This window comes from Cydia amplana, chromosome 25 (assembly GCF_948474715.1).
Source record: "Cydia amplana chromosome 25, ilCydAmpl1.1, whole genome shotgun sequence".
Taxonomy (NCBI): domain Eukaryota; kingdom Metazoa; phylum Arthropoda; class Insecta; order Lepidoptera; family Tortricidae; genus Cydia; species Cydia amplana.
The window spans coordinates 6,886,748-6,913,113 of NC_086093.1; the positions used below are offsets into that span (position 1 = coordinate 6,886,748).

At 40.7% G+C, this 26,366-nt stretch overlaps 2 protein-coding genes across 2 annotated transcripts; one reads left to right on the top strand and one right to left on the bottom strand.

Annotated features, from left to right (window-relative positions):
* Positions 1–1,526: 1,526 nt before the first annotated feature.
* On the bottom strand, positions 1,527–3,970 carry LOC134659451 (uncharacterized). The gene has a single exon (XM_063515093.1). It carries the CDS (start codon positions 3,591–3,593, stop codon positions 1,527–1,529), a length of 2,067 nt encoding a protein of 688 aa, XP_063371163.1. The 5' UTR covers positions 3,594–3,970.
* A 7,890-nt stretch (positions 3,971–11,860) lies between these two features.
* On the top strand, positions 11,861–15,758 carry LOC134659452 (zinc finger protein 723-like). Its single transcript, XM_063515094.1, has 5 exons — positions 11,861–11,882; positions 12,083–12,160; positions 12,753–13,250; positions 13,735–13,806; positions 14,496–15,758. Exons 1-5 carry the CDS (start codon positions 11,861–11,863, stop codon positions 15,644–15,646), a joined length of 1,821 nt encoding a protein of 606 aa, XP_063371164.1. The 3' UTR covers positions 15,647–15,758.
* The last annotated feature ends 10,608 nt before the right edge of the window (positions 15,759–26,366 follow it).

Consider the following 26,366-nt stretch of genomic DNA (forward strand, 5'->3'; position numbering starts at 1 on the left):
CTCATTGCAAAGCATTCTTCGATCATGAGCGAGTATATTTCCTTTACGCCGAGACGAGTGTACGGTGTACACAAATCTTTCGCCGGAGGCCGCTGCAGGCAGCAGTGGCACTGGTTTGTCGATTCCATCACATTAGTCACTTTTAACGCTCTTTACCGATTTTATAATTAATTATATGAAGAAAAAATGAAAACCTCTTCTTAACCTAAGAACAACAACAATGCAACAACTCTAACATCTATCTGTCAACGTGACAGTGACAGTATTTTTTTTTCTCACCATCGGCGACTGCAAATGGCAAAGGTCTTATTTATTAATGCAAATCCAGACGGGTTGATCAAAACGACCAACTTGATCAGAAAATAAATTATTGTCTAGAGTTTGTTAAAGTACTGTCTTATTTCAAACATAGACAGAGAGATTCATATTATCTTTGTATTACACTAGTACTACCACCCAAAAGAAAAGGATGAGTATAGTTTTCCTGGTTCTTACAATTTACAATACAGTACAATTATTACAAATTTTCGCCAATCTGATTAAATTGTTGTCGCGCCATCTATACCCAGCTATGTATATAATACACGGGCCTGAATCCAATTGGGTATAGATTCGCATGGGCAACAAAATATCACCATAAATACATATAACACCATGCTACATGAGAGTAGGAGAAGGGGTCACCTACGACCACACTGTTACATGTACTTCCGAGTTGGCATCGCACGTTTCGTATCATTATGAGAGTGCAGTCTACTGGCCTATTCCAGAGTGACTCTCCCGTCCCGTACGATCGGTTCGTCTCCAGACTAGGTACTACCGTCTAGTACCCTGGTGTCCTACACACCACCTGGACGTGGGGGCGTTGCCCCCACGGGGTCCTCCATATGCCTGCCCCCTAGACCCGACCCTTGTACTCCAACTCATAACCGACCGTACTACATGCTTTGCCTTGTGCTTCCGATACACACTCCAGGAAGCCCCGGGCTTCCCAGTCCAATGTCGAGATTGGACTATTACGTCTTAGTGAAACTACGTTAACCAAGGACCGTTGGTTAACCCCTTGTTCCACTCCCATGTAGCTAGGATGTCGATTACATAAGCATAAATATGTGTGTAAACACTCACCGGGGCAGGCTCCCGTTACCGCGTGGCGGCGCACCATGTACCGACTCAGTACACCCAGCGCCGTCCTACGCCCACTGACGTATTGCACGTACCTTTATTTCCCGCCATCAGAACTGTCACTCTGGCTGTCAGTGTTGCCACATGACAAGGTAACCTGGTTGATACCACTTACCAGCTTACATCGCGCTTGGCGCGACACTCCCGAGGACAATGAAGGTTACTGCAGCAAGGCGAGCAGGTGTCGCGTCCACTCCAGGATTTTACCCCTGGCACGAATGGCTGCGATCCGCTTGCTTCTGCCGACGCCTCTTTCCTCTGGCTGCTCCTCTGGTGTTGGGACTTCAATGTGACTGGTCACGTCACATTCAGCCAGATCATCCGCGTCGACCGCCGGTTGTTCATCGTTCATCGGGCACAGGCATGCTGTTTGGAACTTCCAACTCCTTGCTGTCCTCTTCAATCTCAGTCGAGCCTGTTGCTACAGGTTCTACCTCAGGCGTCTCGTCATCTACCTCCAGCGGGTAGAGATGGCCAATGGAACGTGTTAAAGTAGAATCGTCAACCTTGACCCTCGCTACTCTACATTCACCATCACTTCCCCTGATCAGCTCGTGGATCTTCCCCACTTTCCAGAGGTTTCTGTTCTTGAGATCCGATTTAACCTGTACAAGGTCGCCTACTTGTGGTGATCGATGAGATTTAACTCTAGGCTGCTTGGGTGAGTTGTTGTACCTCTCTCTCAGACTAGCAAGATACTGCATGACGAACATTCTCTTGAATTCCGCTAGGATATTGCATCCTCTCTTCCAGCTCTCAAACAGGTCGCTCTTTGTAGCAGTGTTACAAGTCGGAATATCCGCGGCAGATGGTCTCATAGTCAAACATTGTCCTAGGCTTAAGAAATCTGCCGGACAGAGAACATGTTCCACCTCTGTACCGACTCTTGTCAGTGGTCTTGAGTTAAGTACTGTTCCCACTTCCTTTATCACCGTCAGTAACCTGGTATCATTGAGAAGGTGCTTTTCTAGGGTTCTTTTAAGGCAATGCTTCACCAATGCCACCAGCCGCTCGTAAAACCCTCCATGCCACGGTGCTAGTTGACATATGAATTTCCATTGGATGTTATTCTCAACGCAGTATGGCTGTTGTACCATTTCAGCGACTAACTTAAAACAAGTCGCATTATCTGAGTATATCCGTTGTGGCTTGTTTCTAGCAGCTATGAACCGTCGCAGGGCTAGGAGACATTCTTCAGCCGAAAGGTCCTTCACGATCTCCAGATGTATCGCTCTTACTGTCAAACACGTGAATAAGGCTACCCAACGTTTCTCTTTACCAGTCTGGGTACTCACAAACAGCGGTCCCAGATAGTCAACGCCAGTGTAAGTGAAGGGTCTGTTGTAATTGACTCGTTCTGAAGGCAGCGCCGGTGTGGCTGGTAAACGATACGGCCCGCCGCCGTGTTTGACACACTGGGTACATCGCTTCAACACCTTCATCACCTGGGCTTTCTCTTGGGGTATCCAATACCTTTCCCTGATGATACTCAAAGTATATGGAGCCCCGACGTGGTAGTTACTCTCATGGGTCTCCTTTATGATTCTGTCCGTGAACTCAGAATTCTTTGGCAGTAGTATTGGATACTTCATGTCATAGCTCCAGGTGGTGTTCGCCATACGCCCACGGCACCTAAGAAGGCCGTCCACATCGACAAAGAGATCTAGGTTTCGTGCTAAGTGTGTTCTTTTACCATCTAGTTCATCTTGGAAGTGCTTGCTTTGTAGATCTTTTATCTCGGACACATTTTTGCCAACGATGGTCTGCTGCTGGATGCCTACTTCATGGTGATTGTCAGGATTGTCAAGTTCCATGCTTCCATCAGTAGGATATTCACCACTCTCTGTAGGTATACTCAAGTCCTGGGCGTCCATTGGTTCAACAGCATCACTGGGACTTCTTTGCTCCAGGGCCTCACTCTGGTCAGCGTCATCACCAATGGGTACTTCCTGTGTCGGCTCACCTGGGTCGTCACCCAGGACCTCCCCAACAGAAAGAAGGTTCTGATGTGCCTCATAAAGTCTATTTTGGGGCCAGCATGATTCTTCGTTGGCAAGAAACTCCAGTCCGTTAAACCAAAGTTGCCTTTTCTCTTCAAACAGTTCTGGTCGCGTAGCAATATCAGCAGGATTTGCCTTTGTGTAGACGTAGAACATCTTTGTGTTGGGATGGTCACGCTTGATTTCGTTTACCCTGTTGGCAACAAAGGGTGGGAGCAGTTTGTTTGACCTCATCCAACTAAGTACATCCAAACTATCTGACCACAAATATTCTTTCTCTATGTCAATATCAAGATGGTTCCTTACGTATTTCAGTAGTCTGCTTCCAATCAGAAATCCTAGTAATTCTAGTTTGGGAATTTTCAATTCATCTTTGTCTTTGGTCTGTGACACGTGTGATTTTGCCATCAGAAGAGAGACTGATTTTCCTTGACCGTCTTCAATCACTTTAAGGTAGATAACGGCAGCATATGCACCTTTGGAGGCATCTGTGAAGCAGTGCAAGTGGTACTTAAGCTCACTCCTTGAGGCATCTGTTCCAATGTACCTAGGCACCTCTGTCTACTATGGATTTCAGACTTTCCATGGCATTCTTTACAGACTGTGTCATCTTCGTAGGTAGTTCTGTATCCCACTTACATTTCTTTTCACAGATATTCTGGAAGATCAGCTTCATTGACAACATGAGTGGGCATACAAAACCACATGGGTCATACACACGTGCTAGAGCCCGTAGAACTTTTCATTTTGTGTCTATCGGAGGATCTGTACTGAAGTGGTTCTCAGTCAAAAAGATCACGTCATACTCCTTAATCAACTGGGGGTCTAGTCTTTTCAGGTTACTCCTCAATCGACCTAAGGCCAACCCAAAATTTGATGGCAAATCTGGTGGGTACTCAATCCAGGGCCATTTCGCTAAGTACCGGCCTTCCTGATATTGTACAGTCTCGTTGAAGTGACGGACTGCTTCTTCTTGTCTCGTAGCCTTTGGAGAGTCCGTAATCCCTAGGTTCTCTAATGACCATAAGAACCTTACATCTATGTTTCTTAAAGGCAGATCTGGCTCACTGAAATATGTGCAACTGAGAATGTGACATTGACAGTATGTGACCACTGAGAGTACTCCACTTCTTTCTTCAGGAGTAAGCTTCCCCGAAGGCACCCATCCAAAATCCGTATCCAATAACCAAAAGTCTTCAGACACCTGGATCTTTCTTCCTGTGAGGATAGCGCCAAAGTAGTCATTCCCAATGAGTACATCAACAACCTCTCCAACTGTATCATCATCAGCAACAATGTCGAGGATACTTGAAGGATGTCACCGGAACTCTGTCTGTAATTCTTGGTACGACATTCACCGTAAACTGCCTGGTTACATTACGTTTCGTCTGGATGTTGACTGTTGTTGAGGGGGTCGACGTCTCCATAGGTTCAGAAGCTCCAAAGGTAAATATGAGAAGAAGGTCTGGTTCCTGGAGAGTAGGCAGGCCCAACTTTTTTGCAGTTGCCAGAGTAATGTAACTCCGCTGACTACCGCCGTCAATGTAGATTCTGCCTTTGTCCCTTTTTTTAGTGTGAGGGTTCTGAAGAGTTGCCACTGCGGTCATCTGAGGCCGGATTGGGACAGAATATGAGTAGGTGGTCTCCTTTACAGCGGAAGCAAGCAATCTTGCGCTTGCAGGTCGATGCCATATGATTGCGTCGGAGGCAGTGGAGACACCTTCCCGTTACTTGCTTCTGCCGAGCTTCGACTGTAGTGTATTTTCGACAGTCCCTGCTAGCATGTCCTTTCAGGTTGCAGAACAAGCATGCTCTCTTGGCTTGCTTAGAAGGTGGTGCTCCAGCATTTCCTGCAAGTTTCCTCTTCCGGCTATTCTGAGACCTCTCCTGTGTACGGACTTGCAACGCCTCAGTTGTGCTACTGCCAGGCACGGCAATGAACTCTTGGCTTGGTACTGACTTTTCCATTGCCGTGATAATTCTATCTAAATTGTTTCTGATTGCCATCAAGTCAGTACCTTCACCGATGAGGTGGTGCTCATGTATCACCTTTTCTGGGAATTTTGACAACACTAATGCTCTTAAATGGTTACCTCCAACCGGTTCCCCGAGCTTCTCCAACACTCTGATATTCCGTTCAACACTGTCCAGGACACTCCGACAGCTGGCACTAGTATAGTCTGCCTTTTGGAGGTTGTTGAGGGCCGTATAATGTGCGTCTATCAGAGTGTCGGTTGACCCATAACGTTGCTTCAAAGTTTCCACTGCAATGGAGTAGTTCGCGTTGGTAGCCGCAATTCCTGAAACTGTTTCAAGCGCCGTGCCCTTTAGGCAGCTCAGAAGATACATTAGTTTCTCAGACTCCTGTAACTCTCTATGGTGTACATTAGCAGCAAATCGGTCCCAAAATTCGCACCATTTCAACTTATCCCCCGAAAACGTTGGAAGGCTTAGTTCAGGTAGCTTGGATTTTTTGACAGTTTCACTCCGCCTTTTGCTAATCTGCCATGCAATTTCCAATTCCGTCAATAGATCTTCAGCCTTAAGTTGATCTTGAGTCATTTCAACAACATCTGCATCTGGTACAACACTCAAGTACTGAAATAACTCCTTCTCAAAGGTCCCCAAGCATTGCTTCAGTTTCAAGTGGATTTCTGTGAACTCCTCTTCACTGACAACTCCCTCCGCTTGCAACTGCTTCCAGAGTGCTTGAGAGTCCGCAGTCACCTTTTGTAGTTTTTCATGGCGCAGCTTAACCCGACTGTGCAAACTTGCCATGGTGACAGCTGAAATTAATTAACATAGCCAGTTAGCCTACACTGCAGTCTAGGTACAAAAAACCATCATGGCTACATCCATGGCTGGTCAATGCTATATTTTTATAAGATAACTAATTCAAAAATGTAGGTAGTATTCATCTCGGCGGAGCCACTACCGTGCATCCATTTACTTTCTTCAGCGTAATGTTGTCTTATACGGTGATTTCATGTCGAATGTTCCCATCAAAATAAATAGATCATTACGTATCTATTATTTAAAACTCACCCTTAAAACCGTGATGCCGTAGTTCTTTCGTTTTCGTTCCGGGCGGCGGAATGAATACGCGTGTCCCTGTCACAAAACTCGTCTCAAACTGGCCAGGTACATTCCCTACTTCCTTGTGCAGCTGTAATGTACACATAATACCACAATTACTACATTTTTACAAAAGAATCTAACATATTTGCTGACAGTTCGAAGATAAACTTTGTCGCCGGGAAGCCGACAGCTTCATGGCGACTCGACCAAGTTCATCACAACTCATCCGTACCTGCAATTCTGCTGCAACTCGCTTTGGGAATGATTCCTTTTACCAGAACTGAGATCGCAATCCTCACAACACTGATTTATTCACGAACACACTAAATGATGAACTTAACAAGAAACTTCGAGACACCACTCGCTCAAGTAACTTTGAATACCGCGTAAATTCCGTTTTTTCTTCGTTGTTTTTTTCTCAACTTGTTGGGTCTTGCCAGAGTTGCCAACGCGCGGTGGTGCGTTCCAATTCTCATTCACGTCCGGAAGATTTTTCGACTTATCGGTAAATTTACCACGTAATAAATCTAATTAAACGCCGATAATAATTAAAGATAATTATAAGTAATCGAATTAACAAAGGGTAATTGTAAATTGCCCTTCATCTGACATTCTTTACCACGCTTGTTCATTTATCACTAATAATATAATTGTGATATCCGAACGTACCCTTAAGGGCATAGATAAGAATAAAAACCATTATGTCACAATCATATAAATGGTATGATGGCCAACATAACACAAAAAATACCGTATGACTAAATTCCTAAAAGAAATTATTACACAAGAACGAATGTATAATTATAACATGAATGTAATATTTCATTATACTTAATCTAGCCTAGGGTGCACCCTTTTACGTCTAAAGTGAAACAAAGGTTAAATTAGTACTATAAAATTAAAACAACATTCAGTTTTTATTTCTTTAATAAACTTCGTTGAAAGCTGTGAAAGAAATAATGATTAATTACGTACATATTTTCAAAAGAAAATACGTCAACCGGGTACCTTGAGCTCAACCAATTCAAATCTTAATTTGACAATCTCGGCTGCAAGGCCCTTCAAAAGGGATTTACAGATGGAATAGCCAAACCTAATCTGGCTTCCCATCATCATCAGAAATCCCAGATCATCTCCACCATTTTTGTCGCGCCATCTATACCCAGCTATGTATATAATACACGGGCCTGAATCCAATTGGGTATAGATTCGCATGGGCAACAAAATATCACCATAAATACATATAACACCATGCTACATGAGAGTAGGAGAAGGGGTCACCTACGACCACACTGTTACATGTACTTCCGAGTTGGCATCGCACGTTTCGTATCATTATGAGAGTGCAGTCTACTGGCCTATTCCAGAGTGACTCTCCCGTCCCGTACGATCGGTTCGTCTCCAGACTAGGTACTACCGTCTAGTACCCTGGTGTCCTACACACCACCTGGACGTGGGGGCGTTGCCCCCACGGGGTCCTCCATATGCCTGCCCCCTAGACCCGACCCTTGTACTCCAACTCATAACCGACCGTACTACATGCTTTGCCTTGTGCTTCCGATACACACTCCAGGAAGCCCCGGGCTTCCCAGTCCAATGTCGAGATTGGACTATTACGTCTTAGTGAAACTACGTTAACCAAGGACCGTTGGTTAACCCCTTGTTCCACTCCCATGTAGCTAGGATGTCGATTACATAAGCATAAATATGTGTGTAAACACTCACCGGGGCAGGCTCCCGTTACCGCGTGGCGGCGCACCATGTACCGACTCAGTACACCCAGCGCCGTCCTACGCCCACTGACGTATTGCACGTACCTTTATTTCCCGCCATCAGAACTGTCACTCTGGCTGTCAGTGTTGCCACATGACAAGGTAACCTGGTTGATACCACTTACCAGCTTACATCGCGCTTGGCGCGACAATTGTCCTATCAAATCAGGCCGTGCGGACGCAAAAGCCCCTCCACACTCGTGCGCGTTCGCGTCGCGATTCGTGCACGAGTGTGGAGGGGACTATAGACTAGACCAAGCTCGCGATTCGGTACGCTCGTCTGTGAGCCTTTACATTGTAGCTGTCACTGTCAGTTGTTAAGTTGTTATGGGTTTGGTTTGGGATGGTTTGGGCCATGTTTGGGTTCGTTGTTTAATCTTGTTGCTTTGGTTGTTTGCTGACCGTGCAAATGTAAAAAACACGTGCAAATTGCGCGTTGTCGTAAAATTTACCCGAGAACAGCTATTTTGCTCGTATATATGAATTCGGTGAAGTGCATTTTGAAGTAACTAATGTGATGGAATCTATAAACCAGTGCCACTGCTGCCTGCAGCGGCCTTCAGAGAAAGATTTGAGGACACCGTACACTCTCCTCGGCATAACGGAAATATACTCGGTCATGTTAGAAGAATGCTTTTCTATGAAAGTAAGTAGTTATAAGTATATAAACTGAAATAAATATCATACAATACACAGTACACTACAGAAAATGTGACCAAATCCACCGGTGGCCGAAGCGGGAATCGAACCCGTCTTCGTGGATTTGGTCACATTTTCTGTTGTGTGATATTTATTTCATTTTATAATTTAAATATACTGACTACTTAAAAAAAAAAAACAATTTTTATAAATTAATTTTATTTGTTTCCTAGTTAATTATAAGTACTTAGACAATATTTATTAAGTTGGTTGGGAAAAACCTAAGCATGGTGCTTTGCGAAGCCTGTCGCCTGTCTGAAATGTGCTGTAACCATTATCTTATAGACTACAGATCCATGCCACTCCTTGTTTACTGTATTAATGACAAAACTTCCATGAGACACAGACATATAGTTTGTCAAAGGACTGTCTCATTTCAAACAGACAGATAGAATCATACTATAATTGTCTTACACTGGTACTAGCACCCAAAAGAAAAGGATGAGTATAGTTTTCCTGATTCTTACTGACTGACATATTGGTTTTACCGACTATATTAAATATGCAATGCTATAACAAGACGAAAAGTGAAACACGAGAATATACTAATACTGTCAGACAGTAAATCAGTACTACAAGCGCTAGGCAGTGACAAACTAACTTCAGAACTTATACTGGAATGTCATCGAAGACTTACTGAGGTGAGCAAGGAAGGCAACAAAGTAACAATCCAATGGATAAAGGGGCATAGTGGATCAAGAGGAAACGATGCAGCGGATGAACTGGCCAGGAAAGGCTCAGAGACACCGGCATACGGACCCGAGCCCATTATACCCCTTCCAATATCCTACATACACAACAAACTAGACCTACATCACAGACAACTGCACAATAAGTACTGGAATGAAATGGACACATGCAGGCAGACTAAAGATATTTTACCGGAACTGAACTACAAGCTCACCAAAATACTACTGAAAACACCTAGGCAACAACTACGTAAAATAATAGGACTTATCACAGGACATTCTTGGCCACCATACTACACAACAACAATAGTAAGCAATTTAACATGTTAAGATCATTTATGTAATTTAATAATTAAGTCGGTTTAAAGATATTTTTATTTCTCAAAAAGAATAACAGTAGTAGTTAAGTAGTAGTGTTTTTTTTATAATTTTAGGATAGTTTTTGCTCGTTATTATTTATTGTTCTTGCTGTGCTCACTTATTTTGGGTGGCATTTCTATACAAAGCCTACCACTTTTATTGTAATCATGTATTGAATGTTGTCTGTAAAGTGTGCCTTATAAATAAAATAAAATAAAATAAAATAACACACTAAACAAACACCTACACAATATGGGTAAAACGGACAGCCCCTTGTGCAGAGCATGCATGGAAGAAGAGGAAACAACAAAACACATACTCCTAGACTGCAAACAGGTAGAAACATACAGGAACAAATACCTAGGAACTCCGAGCACACTAAAAGAGGCAGTCAGCAACCTGAAAACACTGCTAGGTTTCATGGAGGAGCTGGGGTGGTTAGAGTAGCGCTACCTCGTTTCACGCAAAATATGCACAATGGTTGTCGATTTGCGGAAAAATGCCCAGAAACACTAACTAACTATATTAAATATATTAAAATATGTTAGTGACCCGTTTTTAATATATTTAATATGTTTGTAATTGTTATTATGTTTTACTTAAGCGTGCAGTTGTTTTATGAAAAAACACAGCATTAAACGCGATGCGTTTGCTGCACACCCATTTTAAGCCACATAGACTGAAAAAAACTGTAGAGAACTTGTTCCTAAAATTTATAAATCCCGTGTGCTAAGTACATGGACATAAATTACTTCATATATTTCATGGTGTACAGACCAGGGATGTTGCGAATATCCGCATCCGCATCCGCAACCGCGGAACTTCCGCATTATTTTCAACATCCGCATCCGCATAAAATCGATGCGGAGCTTATGCGGATGCGGATGTCGAACAAATCGGTACGGAAACGTCTTAGCGGCGGCGTAGGTGCTAGGTAATTTCGTCATTACCTATAACGAAATCGTTTAGATCTAGAAAAGTCGGCCAAGTTACTGTTTATTAAATATAACGCACCTATATTCTTGCTCAAATAATAAAATTTTCGGTTTTTTGTAATAAAAATTACTAAAATGTAATATTTGACGTTTTTTAAGAACCTAATCTTGACATCCGCATCCGCATCCGCGGATGTGAGCCTTTAAATATCCGCATGTCGAAAAATCTGCATCCGCAACATCCCTGGTATACATTTTGCAGCTAACAACATGTGATGAGGGTAAGAGTGGTATCTGCGAGGTGTGTCTGGGGCGGCTGCGGAAGGCGTGCCTCTTTAAGATGCAGGTGCTCCGATGCCAGGCCAAACTGCAGGAGAGGTTCAAGGGAACATTAAGTTTCAAAGGTAAATAAGATAAGATAATCTCAATTTGGGTTCCTCTTAACCTCACCTTATAAAACAAAGTCCCCCGCCGCGTATGTATGATTGTGTGTATGTATGTTCGAGATAAACTCGAAAACTACTTAACGGATTTTCATGTGGTTTTCACCTATCAATAGAGTGATTATTGTGGAAGGTTTAGATGTATAATTTGTTAAGGTCTAAAGCCTGGGTGGGTCGCTCTAGTCTTTTATGTGGGTGAATAAATAATTTCTTGTTACTCATTGTTTTCTTTAAACCATGGTTTTATGGCATGCAAATAAATCAAAACTTAGTTCTATTATCTGATTTAGGTCATGTTAGGTCAACAATCTGCTACTGTTTGCTCCTGGCTCATGGGACAGAATAACAACTAGACATAATAGGGTATTTGACTACTAGTCAAATTGGTTTCTTTTTTCGAACTGTCGAAACGATTTTTCTACTATGGAATTTATATGAAATACTAGCATGTGATGACGTCACAATCAAATTACCTAGTCTTTATAGTTTTATACGGGTTTTAAAATAGAAACTGTGTCTAAAAATAACTGCTGTCTATGTTTTTTTAGTGATCTTCTGGTGCTTTATTTAATGCATGGTGTTAAATAATTTAATTTAAATACAGTCAAATACCCTATGTTTACTCCTTCTTATGTTTACTTAAGATATTTGTTTAAAACCTTATGACATGTTATATTTTAGACGAGGAACCCTTAAAACATGAACTACCTGAAGATGGCCCGTACAGTGAGTCTCCCGAGCCTTCTTTACGTAAGTATCTGGACTATCTAGTGTGCTATTCAGAATTTTGTAGAATTAATTGACAGCAGTTATAATAAAAGGAAACTTGAGCGCTATTTGGCAGTAAGGTGTGCGGCCTCCATACTGAATATCATTTGTTATTTTACCAGTTGCTCATACACTGTGTCATTACGTGTTCAGCTTCGGACGCGGAGGAGGAGCCCCCGGGGCCGCTGCCTGATGATGAGCCGCAACTGCAGCAAGACCATTATCTGTTACGTAAGTACACACTTCAAATTATATTAACCCTTTGAACACATGAGTTTATAAATAATTTTAAACGGGTAAATCACGTATATTATTATGTCGAAAAACGCACAAAATTTTTCGAGGATCTTCTTGGAAGAACGACTGCACCATTACTGGTCGAGGGCGCGGCGTGTACCACCAAACCAGTGAAGCGACCAGTAAAGGCGCAGTCCTTGCTCTGTTTAAAGTTATTTTAATATTTTCTAGTTGCACGGGATTTTTATAGTTAAACCCCTTTGAACGCCAAAAACCCTTAAAGGCATCGTAAGAAGTCATACCCGTGGCGCCAAGGACGCTTATAAATGCTATGGCGTACGTTGTCAAAGTAACCTTCCCCGTTTCCAGTACGGATATGATGGTCGTTCTTGTCTACGTGACAGCGTGATAAAACGGTGTCCGTCACTTTCTTTCCCACGGTGTTAAACAGTGACAGTTATTTTATCACGTGGATAAAGATGGATAAAGCTATCCATAATAGGCTGGCTGTGCGGTTTATATTTGCCAGCTTATGTCCGTGATATTGGCGTGTGCACGGTGTGCATGACGTTCTTGGGTCTGACAGATGTTTCAGTGTCTTCAGCCGGCGAGTACGGAGTTAGCACGGCGCCTCTGTCCTCGCGCGCCAAGGAACAGCTCGCTCAGGCTTGCTCCGTGAGGCTCGAGCGCCTGCGCCACTCCCCGCGTGCGAGCCAGCCGTGTCCCGTGACGTCACACCGCGAGCCGAGCCCCGCCAGCAGTGTGCAGGACGTGACGTCACACCGCGGGCCGAGCCCCGCCAGCAGTGTGCAGGACGTGACGTCACACCGCGGGCCGAGCCCCGCCAGCAGTGTGCAGGACGTGACGTCACACCGCGAGCCGAGCCCCGCCAGCAGTGTGCAGGACGTGACGTCACACCGCGAGCCGAGTCCCGCCAGCAGTGTGCAGGACGTGACGTCACACCGCGAGCCGAGCCCCGCCAGCAGTGTGCAGGACGTGACGTCACACCGCGGGCCGAGCCCCGCCGGCAGTGTGCAGGACGTGCCCGGTGACACCACCGACGAGGAACAAGCCTACACGTCCGGTACTCGCTCAACACACTTCATACACAACTCTAGTTTAATCATATATTATATCCCAAATAGGACACATTTTCTACCCAATCATCATGTTTAATCCCAATTTTGTACTAAAATGACGGAATAGTTGAAAAAATTGGGGCAATCAACAATCATAGTCTATGATGTCAGATGATGTACAGATTCATAGAGTCATTTTATTGTTGTGGTATCTAGATATCTAGAATATAAAATCAAGAAACAGACCAGAGAATCTTCTGCAAGACTACTTTCTCCGCTCAGGAATAGGTTTCCTAATCCGACGGTTACGATGGGGTTTCGAACTTGTAACCTTCAGATTAAGAAAATACGTGCAAATAATTGTCTGAAAAAGTACTAGCACAATTATAGCACCAACGTGGACTATTGACCATAGTAACTAAACATGAATTCATCATTTACCTATCTAAAATGCCGGTGATATAATAAATTTTAATATTTCTGTCTCAGATGTAGAATCATCCATTAAATCAGAGCCTAATGATGACGAAGTGGGAGATGAGCAGGTGCTTGCTGTGTCATGTAAGTACCTTATCCCAACACATCACACGGTCGTGCACATTAAGACATAACTAAGACTTCAAATTTTTACCATCTGAGTTACGAGTGGTAAATGAAAACTAGGTCTTATAACATTTTATATTTACACACTGAGAGTCTCGGATTTGTAATAGCAAAAATACATTTTAGTTACGAAATCAATTATGATGTATAATTTCTGTACAAAAAGTAGTGATATTCGATCAAAAATATGAAATGAGCTTTAAGCTTTGAGCTTTATATTACATCCCAAGTGAACTAAAACTTGGCACCCATATAGTTCTCAATTCTTTTGTCATAATCATAATCATAATCATAATCATTTAATCGCAATTCATCGAAGTCGACAACGACGCATATTCTTAATATTGAATTGAACTCTCATTTCAATTTATGTTTTTAACGGGATATTATTTACAAGTTGCGCTTTAGTATTTTTTGATTAATTTGATTCAAATTTAACGAAAAACTTTATAAAATAAAAATCGGCTCTAACTTAAACTTATAATTGACACTTAACACTTTAACACAATTATGATCATATTTAAAATTGTATTTATTTGCATATTTTGATGTTATTTGTATTTTTTACTCAGAGTCACAAGCTCTTTCGATCCCATTTAAGTGAAAAAGTAGTGTGTAAATATTCAATATTTTGTTATTGTGTCCAGCCGCAGCTGTTGTGGTCCCGTTTGCGCCGCGTGAGGCGCCCGTGCAGGCGAGTGCCGTGACGTCACACCATGAGCCGACGCCAGCGAGGAGAGTGACGTTGCCTGATGCCACCCGCCCACAAGCCCACACACACCACTCTAGGTTACTCCGACAAATCAATAACCAGCACACAGACACTAAAGCAATGTATTCATGCAACATCAAAATAAATAACCAACACACCGACACTAAAGCAATGTATTCGTGCAACATCTGTTCACAAAAGTTCTCAAACAAAACTCTGTTCAACCGACATGTACACACTCACATGGACCTAGAAACATACATTTGTGATATGTGTAATATGAAATTCAGGTTGAAATCAGTTTTAAAGAGACATATTTTTAAGTTACACATGAAGATAAAACGCGTGTGCAAAATTTGTAACAAAATTGTTGACAAAATGTACTTAGAGAAACATCAAAGACTTCACACTGGTGAGAAACCATACAAATGTAAGGTATGTGACAAGAAATTTGCACTTGTTGAATATTTACGTTCACACGAAAGAGTTCACACTGATGAAAAACGATACAAGTGTGAAGAATGTAACAAACAATTCAAATATATAAGTGGGTATAAAATGCACAAAAAAAAACACACCGGCGACAAAAGATATAGCTGTGATCAATGCGGCAAACGTTTTATACAAAAGAGCACTTTAACTGAACACAAAAAAGTGCACACTGGTGAGAAATTATATAAGTGTGACGAATGTGACCAATTATTTGGATATAGGAAAACTTTAAAAAAACATAAAAAAAATCATGCTCGAGGTGATATGTACAGCTGTAACGTTTGCGACGAGAAATTTCCACTAAGAAAACTTTTAGATAAACATAAACACAAGCACATCGGAGAAAAAGCGTTCCGGTGCAAAGAATGTAACAAGAGATTTAAGATAAAAAGTCGTTTAGATTTCCATAAAATAACGCACAATGGAGACAGACAATACATCTGTGACAAGTGTGGTAAGCAATTTAAACGACAAGGTAATTTAGATCAACATAAAAAAAATCACGCAGAAAAATGTCACAGTTGTAATAAATGTAACAAGCAATTCACACACAAACACCAGTTGGATGCTCATGAGAGAACTCACACTAAATAAAAACCATATATTTGTGAAAAATGTGGCGCGCGATTCGCGCAAAATTATATCCTACAGAAACATAAACAAACTCATCTTGAAAAGGTACCCGGTAACTGAGTGACTGAGGAAATTAACTAAAGGAATTAATAGTAAAAATTAATACAAAATAGTGTATTAGACGTGATTCGGTGTGCAAACAAAATCAAATTTTAAACATTATATTTTGCCTGTAAAGATTTATACTACTCGTACTAAATCAAAATATATAAACATGAATTACTATAATATGATAGAAAGTTCATAATACGGATAATAGTCATAATACGACTCCATACTAACATGAAGAATGTAGTGTTGATATTAAAATTTAGATTTCCATAAAATAACACAATGAAGACAGACCATATTTCTGTAACAAGTGTGGTAACCAATTTAAACGAAAAGGTAATTTACACTCCCGGCCAAAAGTATGGAAACAAGCTTGTATTACAGTAGAAAAATGTGTTTTTTTAAGCGATGGATTGTATACTACACATTGACAATTTAATAAAAAAATGGTTAAAATAATAATACAACATTATACAAGTAAAATACTCAAATGCTGGCTATGATAGTAAGCCAGTTAAACATTTTGTTAAAATATATGTGTTAATTAAAAGGGTATTATAACATTTTCCTATTTACATATTTACTTTTTAATAATAGTTTAGGATGTTTTGATATTTATCCAGTATTTTTTATTCTTTTGGGGCTGTCTAATGTAAAATTTAGAATTCAAATATACCTACAACAGAGAAAACAACCTTGATTCCATACTTTTGGCCTTGGGTGTAGATACTTAAACAAAAAAAAACACTCAGAAAAATCTCACAGTTGTAATAAATGTAACAAGCAATTCACACACAAACATCAGCTAGATGCTCATGAAAGAAAAAAACTTAAATATACTGACTGGGTCAAGCAAATCTTGTCAGTAGTAAAAGGCGGCAAATTTGAAAAATCGCGGGTTAGCAACACTGTTTTCTCTGTGGAATGTGGCTCGTGAATGACAGCCATCATGTTTGTTTACATTCTGAATCGTTGCTATTTCAAGAGAATGAGACCTCGGGTGACCCTAGGGCTGGCTCATTCCTAGGTCAAATAATAGGCATAGCCATCCAGCTGGGTAATGTAGCCAGCCTCATGGACACCCTTCCGCAGGGCGTAGACTTGAGGGACCTTTCATAGGTGGGTATTTTTGTCTATTCTTCTTTTATTTTTGAGTAGTTTTATTTTAGTGTTAGTTTAGTTTTAATTTGTTTAGTTTATAGATAGTTTTAATGTTTTCCAATGAAATTATAATTTAAAATTCAGTTATAAATATAAAATTGTGTATTTTACAAATAAATTACCTAGTATATCTACACCAAATAAAAATGTATTTTGATTGTTGATTTTTAATAACACAAACCCGTTTTTACGACTAATTTTTCTATGAACTCTTCAAGAGGTCATGGACAAAAATAAGACAAACCAATTTACGACAGAGATAGGGTAATCGCGCTAGTTTCTGTCCATGCTCTAGTTTTCGTCAATTTGACGGATTAGTAAATAATATATTTCATTTTTATGTTTAGACATGAAGGACTACAATAAGTCGAAATTTGTGTAGCAATGTAGGTTTATATCAAAATTTCGTCAAGTGGACGAAAACTAGAGCAATGACCCTACTTAATTGAATTTTATATTTAGAACAAAGAGAATGAAGAAGACAGAGTGCTCACTTCAGACATCAGTTTTGTTACCAAAACGACTATTATTTTCGTAGTCGACATCTAGTGTCAAGTAGCGGAATTATCAGTACCTACTGCTGCTCGACACTAGGTGTCACATGTGTCGCGACTGACGAAAACTGTATTGCTCAACAATTTATAACTAATACTATAAGCAGAAGTTGAAAATGAGCATTAGAGTTTCCGTTCGCCGCGAAATCTATTGTCGAGTAGCAGTACTGATCATTCCGCTACCTGACGCTAGTTGCCGACTACGAAAATAATCGTTTTGGTAACAAATCTGATGTATGGAGTGAGCATTCTATGTCTTCTCAATTCCCTTTGGTCACGGTAGACCGGCGCAGCAGGAGCGTGGAATTTGGTGTACTACCACAGAATAAATAATAGTACTAAGTACAGAAGACTCACTCTGTAACAAAACGCGTCTGTTACGATCAGCACAGATATGGCCGCTAGGTGGCGACAGCGCCACGCGCGGCTTATGGCTTTCCCCAAAATTGGGGCCGAACGGATGTACTTTTAGCTACCTGTAGCAAAGCGACGAAATCGCGGAGTGAGACACGCCTGGTACTACACACTTCGGCTGGAGGAAACTTCAGAGTGAAAGTAAATACACTTTTTGTTCTATAAATACGGGGCGTTTATTATTATGTATATAAAATAAATGCACCATTTGCGGGTCAAGATTAGCTTAATTTTATTTTACAAAATGATATCGCGCACATAAAGTAATCGCTAGAACAAACATTTGGTAAGAGAGAGACAGCAATAAACGGATAAGGAAGGGAGGATGTATCAAATGAGACTGTCACGCATTCAGTTCAGTTTCTTTATTGGTAAAAAATATTTTACAGGTCACACAGGTAGGTACATTTGAAATATGATAGGTAGTTAAATACAATTCTAGAATAAACTACAATCGTAAAAAGTTTACAATTCCATAAAATAAAGATCATGCAATAGTCGATAATAAATTATATATATTTTTTAAATCCCTTTCATAATGTCATAACATAAAGTCTTCAACAGAATAACATGCTTGGTCTAGTAGTGTTTGCACATGCTTTCCACTACATTCGCGCAGTCAACAATCAACAACTGACTGACAGTACAGTAGTGACTGACACAGTGACAGTGACATTAGGGCTAGCACACAAGAGCTACTTTTGCCTCCGCAACTTAAAAAAGGCTATTAATTAAAGTGTCATTCAATAGAACTTGCTAACTATGTAACCATAAGTTACTAGTAAATTGACATTCAGTGTCAATTTTAGTATGGCGGTTTGTTTACATAGTTAGCAAGTTCTATTGAATGACATTTTACGGACGACATCCGGAAGATTGCGGGTCACTTCTGGATGAGATTAGCTCAGGACCGGGACAAGTGGCGTACTAGAAGAGAAGCCTATGCTCAGCAGTGGGCGATAAAGGGCTGATATGATGATTACGGACTACCATGAATCTAGAAATTACCGAACGGGATAGTCTTATGTATCTTTCAGTAGGAGTAGCAGCGAAAGCGCTATTAATGTTTGTCCTTGTCACAGTCTCACATTTTTTTTATTCCCCACCGTAATTTTAGTGTTCTATGTATTATGATGGGCAACAAATAAATTCGACCAATCATAGTGTCGCATTGCCTATGTTTTGTCCCTCACGGAGGCACGCGTATACCACTTCTATAGGATCCTACCTTCTATGCGGACTACATAGTCGAGTGTGGCGAGTATTTGTGACATTGCATGCCTAAAGTCTATTTTTTTATTCGGTAGACTGAAATGACATTTCATAGTATGAACATAAAATGTCATTTCATACTATGAAATGTCATTTTAGTCTACCGAATAAAAAAATAGACTTTAGAAAGGATCCGTATGCTTCATGTGCAGCGATTCGCGCACGAGTGTGGAGGGGGCTTAAGGATGAGATTGATGCCATTTTTTTTCCTAATCAAATCGGTCGATTTAATCTTCTCGTCTAGACCGGCCTGACTGGAATAATAGTCCTTGGAGAAAAAGATATCTCTTTCTCGCTCTCACTTGTGGGTGCGACGCACCAAGGTCACGGTGCGGTGCGCTAGTGTGTTATCACTTTTAGGTCAAAGAGTAAGGATGAAGTCTGGTTTGCCCGTCTGTAATAGGCTTAAGTAACATTTTCACTTCCGTTGTCAACCTTGTCTTGTCGTTGTCAGCATTGTCAGTGTCAATTCTTGATTAAAATTGAGCGTCGGATCGGATGTATTGCTCACTGTAAACATAATATTACTTAATCTTGTTTAATAGTTTATATTCATCTGATGGACGAGATGAACTTGTGTATCTGTTGCTTACTATGTGCTCCGGTCAAGGACCTGACGACGCCATACTCGCATCTCGGCAAAATTGAGATATACTCCAACATGCTCACAGACTGCTTCGATATTCAGGTAAATGTTCGATGATGATGATGATGATGAAAGGTTCGGCCACCATGCTGCTCAAAATACAACGTGTGTTGACGGTGCGGAATCGCAGTGATTTGCCGTAAACTACGAGTACAGTCAGCAGCAGAAGTTGCTAAGCGGGCGAAGTGTTCAAAATTACCATGACGCGCTCTTGTTCTCTTAACAATAAAGTCAATAATATCTGCAATCAGTTCCAAGACTATAATCAGATTGGTTCAGGGAAGTATGACATTTCCAGAATGATAGGGGCCCTGATTTAAACTTTCACGATTTTTACACATTATTAAATTGTACAACGGGAAGATTTATTCGGAGTCTTCTCCAAGACCACGGGGACAACACCGTCCTCGAAACGTCGGAGGTAAATCTTAAAATTTAGATACACGATTAAGTCCCTTTGTACAATTTAATAATAATAGGGGCCCATTGCTACTAAAAACTAAAATTAAAAACTAAACTTAAAAATTGACTATAAATGTATTAGGAATTAAACGAACTTACCTGTAAGTGAAGTTCGATTCTAATTATATTAGCTGCACAAATTTTTCTTGTTTCATATAATATATGCAGCTTACACTGGTAAGTGGCTCAACTGGCATCTGCTTGGTGTGCGTGGGCCGTCTGCAAGATGCTTGTGACTTCAAGCTGCAAGTGCAGCGCAGCCAGGCAGAGCTGCAGGCCCGGATACATGGAGCTACAATTGAGGCGGGTTAGTTCAGATTGTACATTAAATTCCAATGCAAACCTACTTAAGGTGAATATGTGGAACACCAACAATACCAAAATATATTTTACAGTACATATGGGGCTACTTTTCCGCACTAGTGCGTAAAATAGCACTGTTCGTGCGTATGTTGAAACTTTAAAGTGCCATATCTACTGTAAAACGTTGTTCGATACACGTGCGAATAGGTAACGATTTAAAACACTCCCTTCGGTCGTGTTTTAATTTATCGCCACTCGTTTCGAATTTCCTCTTTTCGCACTTGTATCGAAAATAACTATTACAGTACACATGGTGCTACTTTACCGCACTAGTGCGATAATGGGGTTGGCCGGTCGAAGTATTTAGCAGATGGCGCCATCATATATGAATCGCTAGAATTGTGTCAATTATACATCAAATCTTAGAAATACATAATGCTACTGTCTTATTTAAAATATTAGCAAACACAACAATTACTTTACGTAATGACTAATGATATCATGATAAACATTCAAATTAAATGTATTGTTTATGTTTTAGACGTAAAACCAACACATAAGATTGAGAAGGACGAAGATGATGATGATGATAATATGCTGTTTGATGCTTTACGTAAGTACTCAACTTATTCACGGGTAACTGAAGATAGCGGATGGATGTCGATATAAGTCTAGTGAAACCATAGAGAAAAAAATACATAGATTGCTCACTCCATATATCAGTTTTAGTACCAAAAAGACTATTAGCATCTAGCATCGAGTAGCGGAATTATCTGTACTGCTACATCTATTATGAAGTAGCAGTACTGATAGTTCCGCTACTCGATGCTAGATGTAGACAGTGAAATTAATAGTCTAACTGATGTATGGAGTGAGCACTCTTGTCTTACTATATTTCTCTATGGTGAAACTAACCGTGAATCTTTCAAAACTGTTTTTGCACTCATTATTTTTAGTATTACACTTTATACACACACATAAAATCTGGTAATAGTCTTGCTAAAATTGTTGTACAAAGAAAATAGAACAAGTAGAAGGTTTGTCTGTAAAATTTATACTCACAGTTATTTGTATTACATTTTCTAGCATGAGACTGTCATTTTAAAATGTAATATCTGGGTGACCGAGCTTCGCTCGGAAAACATAAAAAAACTCGAAAATGCGCGTTTTCCCAGAGATAAGACCTACTAGATCGATTTTTCGCCCCCAAAACCCCCATATAGCAAATTTCATCGAAATCGTTAGAGCCGTTTCCGAGATCCCCGAAATATATATATATATATATATATATATATATATATAAAACAAGAATTGCTCGTTTAAAGGTATTAGATGTAGGTACGTAACCTTCTTAGATTGTATGGCTATTTAGGTTTGTATGACTCTTAACATATTTGGAGCTTACAAACCTACAGCTATATAAAATTCCATTTCATGAAATAAGAATAAACCGTTTCATTTAGAAGAATTTAGGTAAGTAACATTATTTATTAAATTTGTGGAACATTCGCCTGTCTATGACCTGCCTATGATCTTGTGTTCATATTATTGATTTTTCCCTTCTGGAAAAGCCATTGAGAAGGTAGAGCACGTCAGCATGAAAATGAAACTGGTAAGCCAATTCAGAAATTTAAATGTAAAATCGAGAGTTTATTTATTGACTACTAGCGACCCGCCCCGGCTTCGTACGGGTTAACAAATTATACATAAACCTTCCTCTGGAATTACTCTAACTGATAAAAAAAACCTCATCTAAATCAGTTGCGTAATTTTAAAGATCTAAGCGTACATAGGGAGAGACAGCGGGAAGCGACTTTGTTTTATACTATATAGTGATTTCATATTAGGTATTTATTGATGTAATTTTTTGTACACTACGAGGGGCGTTCAAAATATTCTCGGTATTGATATCTTACGACCTCTTCTAAAATTTCTTTCGTTACTGGCCGCTAAGGTTTATTCATTGACATTAAAAAAAAGTATAATTCGAACCGAGATAGTCTTTTGTTTTTCTGCAATTGCTGAACAAACATGAACATCATGTGCGAATTGACAATGTTAACTAAATTAGAACATCGATGCGTGATAAAATTCTTGACAAAACAGGGTAAAAATCAAAAAACCATAAAAGAGGAAATGGATTGTGTTTACCGTGAGTCTGCTCCTTCTTTATCTACCATTCAAAAGTGGTCAAGCGAGTTTAAACGCGGAAGGGAGAGTATTGAAGATGACCCTAGACCTGGCCGGCCTGTAGTAGCTACTTCACAAGAAAATATTGATAAAGTGGAAAAACTTATATTGGAAGATGGTCGAGTGAAGGTAAAATCTATAGCACAAGTAACCAATCTCTCTATTGGTACCGTACATGATATTATACATGACCATCTTAATATGTCAAAAGTAAGTGCAAGATGGGTTCCGCGAATGCTGACTCGGCTTCAAAAAGACATGCGTGTAGCTTGTTGTTCCGATTTTATTGACCTGTGCGGTGAAAATCCTGATGAGGTGCTGCAAAGAATAGTTACTGGAGATGAAACCTGGGTTCATCATTATGACCCAGAGAGTAAACAAGAGTCCATGCAGTGGCACATTAAGGGTTCAGCTCATCCCAAGAAGTTCAAGGTCATCCCTTCAGCTGGCAAGGTCATGGCCACGATATTTTGGGATTGTGAAGGAGTATTACTGATCGATTATAAAGAAAAAGGTGTAAATATCACAGGACAGTACTACGCTAACATTCTACGTCAATTAAAGGATGTAATTAAAGAAAAGAGGCGAGGAAAGTTAACCAAAGGTATTCTGCTTCTGCATGACAACGCCCCCGTCCATACTGCTCATATTGCCAAGGCAGCTATTGTTGAATGTGGGTTTAAAACTGTTACTCACCCACCGTATAGTCCGGACTTAGCCCCCAGCGACTTCTTTTTGCTCCCCAATCTTAAAAAGGATCTGCGTGGAAATAAATTTTCTGACGATGAAGCATTGAAGGCGGCAGTGGAGGAGCATTTTTACACGAAAGATAAAAAATATTTTTACGAGGGATTAAAAAAAATAATTGATCGATCTTTTAAGTGTATGAACATAGGGGGGGAGTATATTGAAAAATAAAAATATCAAACTTTTCGTACTTGTTTGTTTTCATTCTCATACCGAGAATATTTTGAACACCCCTCGTAGCTTCTGATACATGGATAAGAACTATATCACTACATCTTATAAAAGAAAGTCCCCGTCTGTTTGCTTGTGTGTATGTAAGTTCGCGATAAACTCAAAAACTACTGAACGGATTTTCATGCGAACTTCACCTATATACAGGGTGGTCCAAACCTTGACGTCCAAAATTTTTTTTTAGATTCCTCTAGTCGTGGGCTATCAGAATATACCCCATGTATATTAGCCGATTTTTTGTAGTTTTCGAGTTATGAATTTTTGAAGTTTTTTTTGGTGAAAATTTTTGGGGTGAAGTAATTTACTCATAAAAAAACTATTAGATTTTTTTCAAATGTTTCTTCTTGTAACATACTCCTTAATAAATGACGTAATTATTAAAAAAAAATCAGCGTCCTCACGTTGATACAAGTTGTAAAAAAACATGACAGAAATTTTTTTTTACGCTCAGGCATGTCAAGCTTAGATTTTGCGCTTAAATAAAAAATATACAAGCTGTTACAAGGATTTCTGCTGATTTTAAAAACTGATAGAACCTAAGTGTTTTACAAAAAGGTAAAAAAAAGTGACACTTAATAGTCGAAATTTGACAGAATCGGCACTCGGAGCTGAGGTCGAAAGTTCCCAAATTAGTGAATCACAAAAAAATACGGTTTTATTATTCCTAACTTTAATAAAACACAGAAATGACCACGACGAGTCAATGACATGCGATAAGTGAATCACCATTTGGGTAAGCTTAATCATTATCTTAACTGGACCCGTGTCGCGGCGGGTTGTTATCTACAAAGGGTTCATTTTTACCTGCTCCCACCCCGCCGACTACTGTCTCCATACACACTATTGTTTAATAAGTTCACCACATACACACATATTAACTTATATTAACTCTCAGTTCAACACATATTAACTCACATTTATAGACGGGAAATAGAGATTTGTTTGGACATTTTGCTGGGATATCAGTTAGCCGCGACCATGACCAGTGAAACCTGTGTCGAAACGTCGATATAAAGGTAATTGAATAAATTTCGCGTTAGACCCGTCTATAAATGTGAGTTAATATCTGTACTGTACTAGACTAGTGTATTTAGTTTCAGGTACACACCCTGTACCCGACTACGCCTCAGCCATGGGAAGCGACGTGATGAACGATGAGGACTCGGAGGCAGGTCAGTCCTCATTAGGCGCTTCTCTAGCCACCTAGACAAGTGCGAGTCGGACTCGCTCACCGAGGGTTCCGTACTTATTAGTATTTGTTGTTATAGCGACAACAGAAATACATCATCTGGGAAATTTTCAAATGTTTGCTAGCTATCACGGTCCATCAGTTACAGCCTGGTGACAGACAAACGGACAGACAGACAGAGGGACTACGGAGGTAGTTGTAGGTACTTAGTATTTTAAATCGGTCAGCTTTCTTGGACTATATGTATAGTTGGGGATATACCTAGTTTTGTACTAGTGCTGGCCATGTATGTTTAAAGTTAACTCTGATTCAGTGTCCTTACTGTACTAATTATTATGTTGTTTTGTGTCCAGGGTCGACCGACGCAGCTGACGCGGAGGCCTCGTCGGCGGCTGTGTCCCTGCGCTGCAGGCAGCAGCTCGCTCAGGCTTGCTCCGTGAGGCTCGAGCGCCTCCGCCACTCCCCGCGCGCGAGCCAGCCGTGTCCCGTGACGTCACACCGCGAGCCGCGCCCCGCCAGCAGTGTGCGGGACGTGACGTCACACCGCGAGCCGAGCCCCGCCAGCAGTGTGCAGGACGTGACGTCACACCGCGAGCCGAGCCCCGCCAGCAGCGTGCAGGACGTGACGTCACACCGCGGGCCGAGCCCCGCCAGCAGTGTGCAGGACGTGACGTCACACCGCGAGCCGAGCCCCGCCAGCAGTGTGCAGGACGTGACGTCACACCGCGAGCCGAGCCCCGCCGGCAGTGTGCAGGACGTGACGTCACATCGCGCGCCGAGGAGTGTCAAAAACGAGTCCATCAAGAAAGAAATTCGCACAGGTTCTACTTTCGACATTCCGATCACAGATAACTCGAGCATAGTGACGGTGGTACCTAGCGGAAAAATAAAAACATACTCTTGCGAAATATGCTGTAAGGAATACACAACAAAATTTAATTTGATCAGACATATAAATACGCATAGTATACGTAATACACGTACGACACAGGTACGTAGTACACATGCGACACAGGAACTTTATGAATGCAATATATGCCAGCAGAAATTTAAAAATAAGAATTACTTGAACGTTCATACACGGATTCATTTGGATGACAAGCCCTACGCATGCGGTAGATGCGAAAAACGGTTTACCCAGAAAAGCGATCTGATTGCTCACACTAGAATACACACGGGACAAAAACCTTATAAATGCAAGATATGTAATAAAGCGTTCGTTCAGAGCACGAATTTAAGAAGACACCAAATAGTACACACGGGTGATAAACGCTACTCTTGTAAGATTTGTGAAACTCAGTTCACACAAAAAAGCAGTTTACTCATGCATTTGAGAAGACACGAAGGACACAAACCATTCACTTGCGATATATGTCAAAAGCAATTTGTAGGAAGAAGTGAACTTGTTTCTCACTTGAGAATACATCCAGGTCATTCTCGGCCGATAGCGCCCCGGGAGAG

Excerpts from the sequence above, each read along its gene's own strand:
- LOC134659452 (XM_063515094.1), top strand. The coding sequence starts at position 11,861 with ATGAACTACCTGAAGATGGCCC. Across the intron at positions 13,251-13,734 it reads GGAACAAGCCTACACGTCCG|ATGTAGAATCATCCATTAAA; the intron begins GTACTCGCTCAA and ends TTTCTGTCTCAG. Across the intron at positions 13,807-14,495 it reads GCAGGTGCTTGCTGTGTCAT|CCGCAGCTGTTGTGGTCCCG; the intron begins GTAAGTACCTTA and ends TATTGTGTCCAG.
- LOC134659451 (XM_063515093.1), bottom strand. The coding sequence starts at position 3,593 with ATGGCAAAATCACACGTGTCACAGACCAAAGACAAAGATGAATTGAAA.